Genomic DNA, 14,952 nt, shown 5'->3' with positions numbered 1-14,952 from the left:
TGGGACAGAGCATCCCTTCTCTGTCTTCAAACAGCAGCGAGCAGTCACTGAGGCAGAAGGAGATTCAGATTTACTCTCCAGACAGAAAAGCTACGGGGGCCACCAGGGCTGGTCTCCGTAGAAATCTGACGTGCTGGACAGGAATGGGAGCATTGTGATCGGGGTTAAATGAAAGCTAACGAAACACTGTGCGCCCACAGCTGGGGTGATGCTCTGCTGCTCTTAAAGTATTGGCTTGAGTTTGAATTTTATAGGCATGACAAAATATGTTTTTTTAAAAATACACACATTACTAGCGGGACATCGATTACCTCAATAAGAAATTAATTTAAGGAGTTTTAAAGTAGCCAAATTTGCTCACCAGCACATACACAGTTTTAGGCAGAGACGGTTCACTCAACAGGGTCATCTGTTTCTTTTAGGGGGGGTTTGCTGTTGTTTTTAAAGGTCATATTTAAGTAGCTCGTACTTCTTGATTGGAATATATCCCACTGGAATGCTTACTCACGTGGGGTAAGCTACAAAGAGCAACGAAGGGTTCACACTTCTGAATACTTGCAGTATAAATATAATATTGCGCTTGGTGCATTTCGAAGAGGCTGTGATTTAAGTCAACCCCCAAAATCCAGAAAACGGTGACAGATAAGCCAGCTCCTATGGAAGCTCTGGACCAGTATTTTTTTAGTAGGCTGTGGGCATTTGTCAGATCACGTCATCAGGGAGTGCAGTGACAGGACAAGGGTAATGGTTCCAAACTTAAAAAAATAATAAGTAAAACAAACCAAAAACATAGAACCAGAAACCTTTCATTTATGGCTATCTCAGCTTGAAAACAAGTCAAAGTGCTCAGAAATCAAGAAAAAAATCTAAGTTTAGATAATAAAAATTATCTATTATTTTAAAATTTTTGTCTATTATTTTAAAATGTAAAATTGTTGAAAAAAAATGTAAAATACTGAAGTTATACACAGATTATGTAAAATGTGATAGAAAGATACTTAAGGGTTATTGAGGCTACTACAGAATCTATCACAAGGAAATTAGCGCAGAAAACAAAATATTACTTACCAGATATTTACAGATGCCAGTCTGGAGAATGTCGAAACACTGACTTTGCGAAGGTATAGTGGACAAGCTGTGACAAATCATCTGTTTTAATGAAACAACAAGTTGTAGGTAAGTACTTAAACACGCAACCAGCGACCATTCACTGTGTAGCCACACACTTCGCTGATGAACCTAAGCACAAAGTACCTATGAGGACACAGCAGCTTTGTCTCTAGAAGTATGGATTTTTGGCAGTGTCAACATAAATTGTTCAGTGTTTAAAGAGAGGATGATCTCTACCATTAATTTTGTTGGTAGTTGCTTTTTTCCTTTAACCTCTGTGACAGAAACAGAAGGCCAGAAGTACTCGATTTGCCTACAATGCCGCGCCAAGGTTACACTGCCTTTCCTCTGAGCTAAAGAAATTCAGAAAACAACTCCCAAATACTACTAACAAGCGTGAAATAGCAAGAAGGAAACAAAATAGGACAGGAAAGAAATCTAAAGGAAGAAATTAGCAAAGATCCACTTGCTATTACTTTCCCTCTCTATCACTAAAAATGTTATATCTATACTTGATACAAACTGTAATACCACAAAGGGGAAATCTTGTTTTAAAGAGCTGCCAAAAACTTTCTGGTGCTTGTATTACCCCACTACAGCATCAGCTGAAGCCCGTAGAAAGCAATGTTAGCAGCACAAGGACATCACTAGTAATGACCATCCAGTAACTGCCAGAACATCCAATTTTCCCCCTCTTTTTTTTTTCCCCTAAATTTACAAATATCTTGACTAAGCAAAAAATTTCCTGTAAGATACCTCACTAAATGAAAACAAAAAAGTACCTAAGAAAGCTTTCACAGAATGATCTGAATTGAGCTATACAATTTGGTGATACTGCGCTGGCTTTGAATCTTAAGATGAATTGGGAAACTCAAGACACCTAGACAAAAACACTAAAACAGAAAACCTCACCCACCCTTTGTCAAAAATAAAAGCCTGCAACATTTTCATCTGAAAAAAAAACCCAAGCCTAGGAAAAGAACCATTAGTTCAAGGTATGCAAACAAAATTCAAGCAATGTGGATGCAGGTGTTGGCTTAACTATCCAAAGAAATGGCCAAGCAGTGTCGTTTGTGGTGAGACAGAAGCATGCTCAGCTTCTTTCAAAACTAGATCTCACGTGCTTCTGGCCCTGCTGCAGCTGGCCAAATTCAGGAGATTGTTAACACGCCTGCTCAATAGAAGAACATGGACTAAAAGGCTGTCACAACATCGCTAATAGTGATTGGGATTATACAAATCATTGTGCAAGTATTTTATTTCACTGCTAGGGATATTTATAAGACAGTTTTGTAGACACTCTTGCACTGAATACCCTTATAATCGGTACTATAGATGTATTTAAAACACAAATATTATTAAACCTGCTGCATCCAAGATATGGCACTGTTTCTGCACACTGGCATTTGAAAGTGATAAAATATGAAGCACGCGGGAGTATTCCCAAGGAACACGCTAAAGACATTTGCATTTCAGCAGTGTCAAGGACTGCAGTAAAGCTGAGACAGGAGGTTACCGCTGGGGATTGTCAAGGGCAAGCCCTGAGCCAGCGTGACCCAGTATTTGCATGAGTAACACGCGCACAAAAGGTAAAACCACACTGATGAAACGCGGCGGCTGACAGCTCGAGGCTGAGAAACTCTGCCAAGACAGGAGGACTGGAGTAACCTATGGAAGAGATTGCATTGGTCTGATGATAACAGACGGGGAAATTCAGTGGGAAAAAAAAGTGGAAAGTCGTGCCCATGGAGACTAATAAAACTTCTGTATGCAACCAGGAATTTTAACAACTGGAAATGAGGAGAAAACTCTGCTGATCATGAGGTGACTGATACAACCACAGGCAAATAGCTTTTAGGATGGAAAACCAGAGAGGATGGCAATAGAAGCGCCAAGTGCTACCAAAGAGACGTTCAGCACTGCTCTGTCAGACCCTACTTACTAGCCCATTTCTGAAGTACCATGCAACATATGGGTCGCTCCTTGCTGAGAAAGGTGAACTCAGACTGAACAGTGGTGCTCACGGCTGGCTGGGGTACAGGCGGGATGGAAATTAGGAAGGATAACGATGAAAGACTTCCAAGAGGATGTTCAGGGGACTTTTGTTGCTCTTGAGAGGTCAGGAAGTTTACCAGAGGAGTACGCTACATGCTCATGATTATGTGACACCAGACAGTAAGTTCAGGAGATCCCCTTTAACTCAATACATGGTCAACAAATTGAAGACCTAGGAGGCAAATTCACCTGGCCCACCCAGCAAAACACAGTTTATTATTAATAAAACCATTATTAATCATCCCCCCTTAGGTCTTCACCCCTGGAACAGCCCTGCCAGTCCCTGAAGGTCCTCCCTTAAACGCCATGTTGCATTTCATGAGGTAAAATTTGCCAACACGGATTTTTCCAGAAGTGGCAAGGAAAGCTGGCATCACAACATCAAACATCAGCTTCTTATGAGGGTTGTGGCAAAGTGTAGAGTATTTGGCAAGTTGGTTTGTCAACCTTTCAGATCTTTCTGACTCTCAAAACAGCACAAGCGTTCCCTACACCCAAGCTTTATTTTCATACAATTAAGTGGGAGTGGTGAGCCTTTGCAATTCTATAAATTAAATCCTGCTTGAAACGGCTTTCATAACAAATACATGTTATAAAAAGTGAAACTGAAACGTTATTAGACATGGAAATGAAAAGCAAAGAAAACTTAATTATCACATGAAAATTAGTATTTTTCCTGACAATTTATTTTCCTTAGGCAAGGGTTTGCATGATGTTTAATTTCCATAATAAAATGTCACAGCTGATTCATTATTTTACATTTGATTAGCATTTATCACATTTTTGGAGCATTCATAGATTGGTTTTGGACTAAAGCCAGGGCAATTTTGTTTCAGGGTATTACTGAGGTGAATGGACAGGGAATGAGCATTTTTGGATCACTGGGGGGAGGGGGAGGGAGGGATGCCTTTTTGAGACAAGCATTTTACGACAGGTTTGGTTTCATTTCTTGTTTTGTTTTGTTTTTAATTTTGTCTGAATGCCCACTTGAGCAAATTAAGTCAAAACCAAAGAAAAGCATGCTCTGAAATGCGGGGATTAACACTTATTATGCAACAAATACCACAGGCTTCATTGTTCGCTGGCAGCTTCTCGAGCCAAGTCTGATCCACCAGACCAGCCCAGCCCCCCAGCACACCACCGAGGCCCTACACCCACAGCCCCGGGTTCCCTACTAGAGCTTGAGGCAATCACCACTACAGGGGCCTGCTTGTACCTCCCTGCTTGTACCAAAGACATGATCCAACACCAGCCAGCTAAAATGGAGGGAGGGAGGCAGGGAAGGTGGCCTGGGGGTGCTCTCTGCTCTCTGGGGACCCTGACTGAAGCCATGGAGCAGAGCCGCCATTTTGAGAGGAAGGCACCTGCCAGGGCACACTCGGCCCTCTGACAGGAAAATCCTTCAGAAAGTGGGTTTTGCTCACCCCCCTTGTCCCTACACTCTGTATCGGGTCTCGGAAGATGGGTCAAGTCTCTCGCTAGTTCAGTCATCTTCAGGTGGATGAGTTTTTAGAATGCATTTTTGCTGCTGACAGCCAACCTAGCTGACCCCTAATCCGACCTGAAACAGGCTTTCTGTGGCTCTAACCTACAGACGAATCCGTCAGCTTAACACTGCTCATCTGTTAGATGCTCTCAACTCCAAAAGACAGAGACAGGAGGAAGCCCAACCTCAATCTGAGCCCTCATGGCAAAAGCAAAGAGGATAACAGATGAACCAACAGCAGTGCTTTGTCCATGTGTTTGATTGTTCCCACTCCCTAACTCACTCCGGGTTTCCCACAACGTGATAGATTCTGGGCTCAAAAAGCCTCCAGGGAAATATTTTATCAGCAACTGCCCAGTGAAAAATCTGTGTATTATTTCAAGTTTAACTATGCTGCCAAGTATTCCCTTTTTCAAAGAAAATTACTGACTTTCCGCTGAAGAGACGCACAAGTATGAGTGTGGAGAGGAACCACGCAGGCAGGAAAAATAATGAACGAAGTGTTTTAGCTAGCCACTGCACGGAGCCTGACCAGAGCCCCTCTAGACCCCAGGGCAGTGATTTTATTCTAAAAGAAAGTTGGCAAACACCAGTCGCTATATCCTAATGTGAACTTTAAAATGCATTTTTCAACTCACGTCAACATCCGCTTGAGAGAGCGGTAACTAAAATACAACAGGGCTGTTCTGCAGTCAATTCCCAAGCCCTGGTGAAATGCCTGTTTCAAGCGAGACCCTACCCCGTGTAACATGTTACTGCGGAGCGTGGAAAACGAGAAGTTTTCAGGTGATGGGGCAGGCAATGAAGCTTGTTGTCTGAAGCTAGGCCAGCTTCTCCCGGAGCTCCCTGGCTTATCAGACAGTGTACTCCCTTGACAGGTGCTGCTTCTCCTTCTGAAATAAATTGATTTGACAGGGCAATATTAACAGTGCCCTGAGTTGTTGAGAAAGCTGCGTACAACAAGAGATCTTTGTTCACCTGCCTTGGCTAAGCTCACAGGGGCGGATGTGAAAGGTATTCCTGATTCAGTGACTCAAAAAAAAAAAAAAAAAAAAGAAAAAAGCAACACAGAAAACCCACACGATCACAACAACAAAACAAACCCAGAAAATAAAACCTAGGTTAAAAAAAAAAAAAAAAAAGAAATGCAGTCTGTGGCAGAACATCACAGAGTTGTGCAACAGGGGAAAAAACACCGTGTCTAGCTTTACTCTCAGGGTAACAGAAGAGGAAGACAGAAGAACTATAAAGAATAAGAACATATATTATGTTCTACATCTTGATACTGTACATATTTCCAAAGATTAGATGGATTACGAAGCATGGTTAATGTCCAATTACTGGCTTGGAAACGTGAACTGCAGCACACAACCCCAGCAATTGCCTACACACAGGCTCCTAGACTGTGGCATGCAGTCTGACGTTATACCTATATTAAAAGTCAATGAAACCAAGTGAAGTTATCTTTATTTGCCATGGGACACAAATGGCTAGGTGACAATCACCACTGCTCACCTGCTGTACAACAGCTTGGTCATGTGTTAAAATCTGGGTCCTGGTAAGATTTGGCATGAGAAGGCAAAGAGCTATTAGCTGCAGTCCTACTCTCTTGCTAAATGACAGATTTCTCTACTATTTCTTCCTTTCATGACAAAAACAGGGTTTATACTCAACAGTTAACTTGCTGTCTAGAAGGAGATGAAACCACACCTGAAAAACAGCAAAGGTCTGGTTCACGTGTTTGCCCCCTCTCCAAACAGAAGAGCTTGAAAACGCTGAAAACCATACACCTGGGAAGCTAGCTTGGCTCAAGAAGCCTGTTTTTTTGAGCAAATTTAGTTTAGATATCACAAAACAGGATGTGAATTTATAGCATAATGCACAGTAACTATGGAGACATTAATTCACATTAGCAACACGCGGTAACGTATCAGCTGCCAGCGATAAAATGGCCCAAGACATGCTAGAAATACAAGATACAGGTACAGTGAAGCTCTGGCCCTAAATACTGTTATTTAAAGTTTTATATCTTAAGAAAATTATGGAAGACATCTTTAAAAAAGAGCTGTTGGGATGCATTCCATTTATTTATGGACTTTCTCTGTTTTTCTTTGGAACTTGCATTACTTTTCAAGAAAAAGGCATTTTTATTCCTAGATATTAAACTTGGATATGATTCATCCTTATGAAACAGTAATGGGCTTATACTGAATCTCCCCCCCTTAAAGGACGTAAAAATCAGTGTCTTTTTAGTTCAGACTATTTAGACTCAACTGTTTTTTCTCTCCAGTGAATCTCTAATCTTGGTATCTCAATAAAGTCCACAAGCTGAAATCTTACAGGTATTTCAACTCAAAATTTACATCTTAAAAATACAGTAATTTCTGAAGTGCTGACCTTAAGGCTAAGATATGGCATCAGAACTCCACCTCTTACTTCTAAAGGTCGACATCCTCGCAGGACTTTAATTCATACGCATTGACCTGCTGTCTGTGATTTGTCCTGATTTCCCATAGCGTGTCCGTGCAGATACAGCCCGCACAACTACCTCATTTTAAAACTTTTCCACTTTTGACACACTTTAGCATATTAAATTACATACGTCCCAATATTTTTGAAATCCAGTCTTCTCTTAATAGCTGAGTTTACCAGTGATTGCTCTGAAACGTTTTGCTATTTTATTCCTTCAAGTCAACTACGTGCTGAATATAATCCCAAAACCCAGACTTCCAGCAGGACCTCAGAACAATGGTTTGCTTCCCCCCCCCCCAAGCATTCAAATGTCACAAACATCAAATATTGTAACGCCAGAAATTATCATGTATATGCTGTTACCTTGTTAATCTGTTCCTTTCTGGTGGCACTATTTCATTTGATTCTGATGGAGCAATTCAATTACAGGGGAGTGAACAATGTTACCGACAAACACTATGGGCACAGTTAAAATGAACCAAGTCTGAAGCCCTTCGGGCTGCAACAATTTATTCTGGAGCCCCATCTATTTTAGCTGCAGGGATATGATTGTAAATAATTGGCTTTAATAAGGCAGAAGTCATTTTAAGTATAAGTTGCTCCAGAAGATGAACCAAGGTTTCCGCATTTACATTTCAGCTCTTTCTGACAAAATATGAAGATTAACCTTTACAGTCACACCAAATGGCATTTAAAGGGGTGCTTTTCTTAAGGATTGCTCCTCGAGTGAAAATCACCATTACCTAAAAGCCTCCACACAATCAGGAACGTGGCTTTTTTTGCAGTATTACCGATTACTGCTCTCTAGACAAAACGTCCAACCAGCAACCACCTCAGAAGGGTTTTGTTACAAGCCACTTGGGAGCATTGACTCCTATCAGGAGTGCATTTGTTTGGTCTTTTCACCAGTTCTGCTTACCTGCTGCACTCTGTAGCGTGTGGTTCTGTTACAACAAGCTCGATCTGCCATCTGAAAACGCCTCCAGTCACTCTTTTCCTTCACACCTGGTTATATACGGCTCTGTGCTTATCCACACCCTCTTCTCCTTCAGCTGCTCATTTCCAAAAACCGTACAGGAAACCACCACTTGTGGCTTTATTCTTTTAGCAGAGCACCAAACACTAGCCAACGGCATAGACAGAACTAGTGGTGGAGGATGGATGGCTGACAGATTCTTCATCTTACCACCGATCACCAAATTCTCATTTATTCATAGGAAACCAGGCTGCTAAACCCTAACACCACTGGCTCTTTATTCCCATCCACAATAAAATAGATTTCCTTTAAGAGAAAACCCTGAATTGTAAATACACAACATCAAAAGTCTTTTAGAGAGACAACTCTCAACATAAATAATGTTCAGGACACTGCCTGCTCTGCAGCTAATGAAAGACTGGTTTCATTTACTAGATATTTTTCAAAACTACTACAAAATATTTTGCTTAATAATACAGCACCACCATAAACTTGCTTATCCAGCAAACGAAAGAGGAAAAGATGCAGTATTCAGAGGCTGTGCCTCTGCTCGGTTCCACCAAAAGCCACACCAGAAGCGTGACTAATTAAAGCTGAGTTTGTTATTTCCTGTAGCACTTCATCTAAATGAAAGAATTTTCTGCAAAAGCTTAAAAATTTAATCTGAAATTGTATCAATGAATGGGAGACAGCACTGCAGATATCTCACAAGAGTAAAAAAGCCTTCCTCTTACTGAAAAGCCACCACACACCATGGCATGCACCTGGTCCCAGTACTGGGAAGGCACCCGGTGCCTCAGCAACTCCCTGCCCAAGCAAGGGAACAATTACAGACGAATTTCTCATTGGTATTTTTGTTTTCTGACCAAAAACTTGAAGACTGCTGATCGTTGCATGTTTTTCTCCCAGCTGATGGTAAAGTCATTGAGATTTGAAAGACATTCACCTTTACGACAACGGCACCAACACCTTGAACTACATCCACTTCGAAGAAAGTGGTCTCCAAACCCTCACTCCCACCCATGCCTCAGCCCCAAACCCGATGCACTTCCCATCACATTTGCCTTCGTATCATTGTCATTCAGGAGTTTCTAAAAAGATCTTCATAATTTGCTGGTAGTTGTCTTCTCCCCAGGGGCTGCAGCTCTGTTTTTTTGGGGAGAAGAGCAGCTTGCTCCATACCTGGTGGAAACTATTTGCTCTGTAGAAGGTATTCCTGGCAAATCTCGAGGAACTGAAAGGTTTTTTCTAAGCCTGGATTTAAATATTTTTAAATGGTCCAGCCTCTAAGTCCTGAAGTTCTTCTGGACTACAGTCCCTAGAATATTTTGTTTTCAAACTGAACACAAGCAGAATAGAGCTCAGTATGTTTGAAGCAGGAGAACACTCAACAAGGAACAACACAAGGAAAAGAGACCCCTCATAAAATTTACTGAATGAAAAGTGCATCGTTTGCTTATGGTCAGCCACCAGAACCCCACGGTCTTTCTCTGCATTGCTGCTTTCCAGCTGGTCAGCCTCCAGCACTTGTCTAATATCTTTGTCTAATACCTGAGATCCACTTCTGGGAACCTGAGAGAACAACTTATATCTTTCCCAAGAAAAGGTACTCAACAAAAGCAAGTTTCTGCACACGACGACTCTTCTTGCTGGCACCAAAGCACCGAAAAGATTGTGCTAGGAGAAGCCGATCAGATTTGCAAGCAGAAACCAAGGACACAATCAAGCTATCTATAACTTGACTGTCCCCAAGTGAAAATATTCCTATTGCGTGGTCTCTCAACCAGTTTTAATACATTTGTGGAAGAAGCAAAAGGGGAAAGAAAGAGGATGCAAGGGGTGGCATTTTCAAAAGCAGATAAAATATATATAAAATCCTTCAGATGTATGGGATTATGCTAACTCTCCGAGAAAGATTTGCAAGTGATGCCTCTGGGGAGCTGACAGAGGAAAAATCCTGTGCTCTGTACAGATCAGGGAGAGAAACACTCTGGTCTTCCAATACTGGAGAAAAGCATTTTGCTGAAAAAACACATCATTACTGCCCAGAAGAGAGAGTGGGGAAAAAAAATGAGAAGGAAAGTTCAGCTTCTCCTCAGCTGAAACTAACTGAAGACAGGATATCTAAAGGATGTGGGTCAATCCTGGTACCAAGTAATAAGTTTACTTAAAATAATTTCCTACACATAATAGCACATATGCAATATATGCTTTGGAATGTCATTAGTTTCAGTAGATTATCACTTAAACTTTACACGTTCAGAGAATAAAACCCTATGCTACTTTCTTGAACCAAAAAAAAAAAAAAAATCATACAGGTGTTACATTCTTCCTTTCTGTACTCATGACAAAATTCATAAATACCATAAAACTGACATGTCAATAAAGTATGATTTCACACCTTGAAGTGGTTTCTGTGGGCTAAGCAATAATGAGTTGAGCCATAACGAAAACCAACATTCACCTGTTCTGAATAGTCTGGTGGCTCAGATCCCTTTAGAACCAACAATAAAATTAAGCTTTTTGTTTTCAGTACCTAGGACCTTACAAACAGGTACCAAATTCACAATGACGTTTCTAATCCAGTAAACTTTGATTGAAGTTTAATCAAAGTTTAAGCATCAGAAGTTATTCTAAGCCACCAATGCCAACTTAATGTTACATCGAAGTAAAAATCTCATTTAATGCCATTGTTTTATAGTTAACAAAGGAATTTCTCAAAGAAAACTCTACATAATTAACACTTTTACAACTAGCTTATTTTTGAAAGCCAAAATGTTGGTCTTAATCTTATCGGTATTTCCCACTGAGGTTTCCACCCATTTTTTTCTTTGTGAGCACTGTTCTGCATACCACATCTGAACATTCACCTTTTAAAGCAGCTTCCTTCAAAATATTATCCAATAGCTTTAGGAAAAAAAAAAACAAAAACAAACATTCGCAGCTTGAGAACTGTAATATTTTTCATTCTTTTTCAACTCATGACAATATTTTAGGCATCTGTGGAAAAGGATAGAGAGCATCTTGAGTTTGAATGCTGTCAGTTAGGATTAGCGTTGATGTATTACCTCTGTCACAGCCCAGTGGTGTAAAAACTGGTCCAGATCTGTTAGGTAAAGACGGACAGGTGAAAGCTGTGTTTGGCTAATGTGTGGTTTTCCTCTAAGGCCCTGGAGACTAGTCAACTCCTCTCTCGAAAACCCTAGAGAAAAAGAAGCAGGACAACAGCATCACAAGGCAAGCCAAGCACTGTTCCACTTTAACACCATCATGGAAAAAGAACTGTCTTTTAAATGGTGTCCACATAACTGTGTGTCAAAATATAAGTTTTGATTTCCAAAAGAAAATACCTATATTTTAACAATCAAAGGAATACCAATTTAAAATCTAATGTGGTATTTCAAGACAATACAAAGCCCACATTGCATTTTCAAGTTGCTTAAAAAAAAAAAAAAAAGAAAAAAAAAAGAAAAAACAGATATAACACAAGACAATTCACTAGGTGTTCGCAGTAGCTCAGGAGCTTTCTAACATAGCCTCAGGGTTAAAAAAAAAAATAATAAATCATTTGGCTAATTATTTCTAGCCAGGTAGTAGATGTTATGGTGAAACAGAATTACTGCTCCAAAGCAGTCACTTCATTTTTGCTTTCGTTTTCTGCATCATCAATACAGCTGCCTTCACTGCTTTATAAAGAAAAGGTAATTTTTGAATGCCTAGTGGCTGTTCCGAATGAGTCTCTTTACCACAGGGCAAGTCACTGGGAAACGTTTCCAAGTACCACGATGCCATTTTAACCACTGTAACTTCTCAAACTTGCATCACCGCAGAACAGAATTATTTTTGTATCTGGGTAAGAATATAGCAGCAGAAGTCGTTCTGTTCACATGACAACCACGGGCAGCTCACTTCAATGTAGTTTGATTACTTTATTCTGATGGAATGTTTTTAATGGCGCAAGTGCATCCACAGGAAATCCAAAAGGCACTCATTTGTACTGCTATGAACCAATAAAATGCGTTCAAATAAATCGAGAAATTTCTCATTCAAGCCATATGCTGAATATAGATTTTCCTCATTCTTTCAGCAGAAATCTGCTAGACATCAAGAAAAGTACGCAGATATTCAGCCCAAGTGGCAAGCGAAAGCAAAAAAAAACAGGGTGTCAAAAATCAGATCAAGATAAAAAAGGATGTACCACAACAAAAAGAAGCACCAATATTAGAATTACTCTCAGGAAGTAATTACTACGCCATTTATTCCAAATTAAATCCAGCAATTGACTAACAAAACAAAATTTCATTTTGCTAATTCTAAATTATGACATTGACATGGATTACCTATAAGGGTTGAAAACAAGAAGCTCAAATAGTCCACATCGTTCACCGAATTATCCTGCACTTGGCACTTCCAGCCCGCAAAGGATGATCTACACAAAACCAATAGCAGATAGGTTATTAAAAAGCACGTAATTAAGAATTCACAACCTCCCTGCATAATGCAATCAATTAGCATGACTAAATAGTTAATTTTAGCATTCCTGTTTCTCACCGCTGTTGTCAGAGTAGCATTTTGAACAGCTTCAGAAACAGGACCTGGCTTTTTCAAGACAAGTAATATTGCATTTGTGCCCCTCCACGAGCTTAGGTTGTTATGTAGATTAAATTACCGAGGTAGCAAATTTTTATAAATGCTGGTATAACCTTTACGGCAGTGACAACGGCCAACACACACGGCAAATTCGATTATTTTTATTTCCCTTATTTGGTAAAAGTCATTATAGGACAAAGCTGGGCTGTTTTTTTCATTATATCCACTAATTTTGATACAACTCTGTAGAGGAACAATGGATACCATTTAAAAGCAGCTTCATTGTCTACTTCGGAGCAGCTAAAGCTATTAAACACAGACCTAAATTAAAAACTTTGCATAGAAAGGAGCAGTACACAAAGACAGCAGCAAACCCTTCATTAAAGCCGCCTGACACTTCACTTTTTAGGGGCAATCCGTAAGAAGACGACTTTTGTTTCTCCAATTAAAAAGCACGCATCCCCGTGGAAGCTCAGAGCAAACGAAGACGCCGTCAACTGGGGGTGCCTTGCCTGTGCACCAGCACAGATCCAGGAGAAAGCCAGAAGATGACAGCAAGTACCTGGGCACACATTTTCCTCAAAATGTGCATTATTCAAGTTCTCTTGCACTTCTGCTGTAGACTACTGACCCAAGAGACTGCTGCTCGACCTTCTTGCAATTTGGCTAAATTTCAGTGCCTTGGAAAGCAGCTTCCCAAGCCAGCTATCTGCCTCGGATCACTTTTTCCCCAACTCCTTTCTGCCAAGCACCCCAAGTGGTTCTGCCCATGGGTAACAGAGCTCTCGAAAGCTTGCTTCCCAAAAAGTTTTCACAGCTCCGTGTTTTGGGAATAAAACCATCAAGAATAGCACATGGAGGTTGGTATCCTCTCATCTCAAAAATGACACTGGAACTGAGAAGCAGCCTCAGCAGCACATCGGGAACGATCAGAGGCATGGGAACAGCATCCCCACTAGGAGGACTGCCTACACTAGTGCTCTTCAGCCTGCAAACATCCCAGAGAGGAGGTAATCGAGGTCTACAACACCACAGGTGGCATGAAGACACTGAATACAGACTGAGTGCTCACTCCTCGCGTGGAGAGGGTAGGGGATTGCATGAGAAAGCTAGTCAGAATCAAGTTTAAAATAATAAAAAGGTTTCTGTCCCACGAAACAGAGAGCAGACTTGTCAAGTTCTTCAGTAAAAGTCCAGTGAATGCACAAATTTTACACAAACTCCAGATAATGGACAGAAACTCACCGCAGGCTAAAAACCACATAAACCACAATAAGATCAGGAAATCCCTGAAGATAAAAAATCATTCTGGGGGGTTGGGCTGAGTGCCAGAGCTCTGCTTACCCTGTTTGTGTTCTTTCCTATGCACCTTGCTCGCAGCCTGCAGATCTGCTGTCCAAAACAGCGCCACTGCTCTTACACCTTCCGCCAGCTTGCACGTGTGTAAGATCCTGAAGCTTACAGCTCGATGTCCAGAAATTTTCCAAATGCTTCACCAGTTTTGTTTTGACGCCCGTATGTGGCTATTTTCACACCCACAGAAACAGGAGAGGTGTTTCAAGCATGCCGTGGTAGGTGTCACTGATGTGTAAGAGGAGAGAATCGCTGTTCTCCTGCCCTGGGAGCACGGACCCCAACCCCTGGCAGAGCCACTGAATGCTTTTAACACCCATCTCCAAGCAGAGCTACGCTGACACACGCACATACAAAAGCAGGATCCTGAAATTCAATTACAGTTTACTTTTTTTTTTTTTTTGAAAAGCCAAAGCTATTATACACATGAAAATAAGCCTCGATGTTACAACGGCATTAAGGCTAAAAATACTCCAACACTCGATTTAGAAAGTGACAGAGAGAAAGTTGCCTACAATCCTCAGCTTCGCCTCTTTGTGCGTATGCTTTGGAGTATGCTGTTGTGTGTCATTTTCTCTAAAAAAAAATCTATTGTGTCATTTTCTCCAAAAAAATAAAAATCTATAAAAAATCATGCCTCATTCAAATCACAGCTGAACGGATTTATCAGGATTACGCAACGAAGGATGCTCTGACCTGCTCCTGCCTTATTACCTGCAACATGCACAGCACATGAGGCATGAGACGGAAAATAAGAGAGAAGGAGCTCACAAATTCAGGTGAACAAATAGGTTTTAGGGATTTGACTGGATTGCACCGTTATCTGCATTCTCAGATGCTATATAAGCCAAGGACCTCTTAAAATTGGAGGACTGGGAGTCAGAGGTAACACTTCTCAGAGTATCATCAG

At 40.8% G+C, this 14,952-nt stretch overlaps 1 protein-coding gene across 2 annotated transcripts in view; it reads right to left on the bottom strand.

Moving 5' to 3' along the window:
• The window catches only part of TEX10 (testis expressed 10), a 49,363-nt gene that overhangs the window by 3,129 nt on the left and 31,282 nt on the right, over positions 1 to 14,952 (bottom strand). For both annotated transcript variants that reach the window (XM_084282115.1, XM_084282114.1), the window contains 3 exons: positions 12,440 to 12,528; positions 11,168 to 11,301; positions 1,069 to 1,149 (listed from right to left, as the gene is read on the bottom strand). In XM_084282115.1, the coding sequence (XP_084138241.1) occupies positions 1,069 to 1,149; positions 11,168 to 11,301; positions 12,440 to 12,528 (304 nt within the window). The remainder of the gene's footprint in view (positions 1 to 1,068; positions 1,150 to 11,167; positions 11,302 to 12,439; positions 12,529 to 14,952) is intronic.

The sequence above is a fragment of the Netta rufina genome, assembly GCF_964035555.1.
Source record: "Netta rufina genome assembly, chromosome: 2".
NCBI lineage: Eukaryota > Metazoa > Chordata > Aves > Anseriformes > Anatidae > Netta > Netta rufina.
Note: the sequence above shows the minus strand (reverse complement) of the source record. Positions and strands in the feature narration are given on the sequence as shown.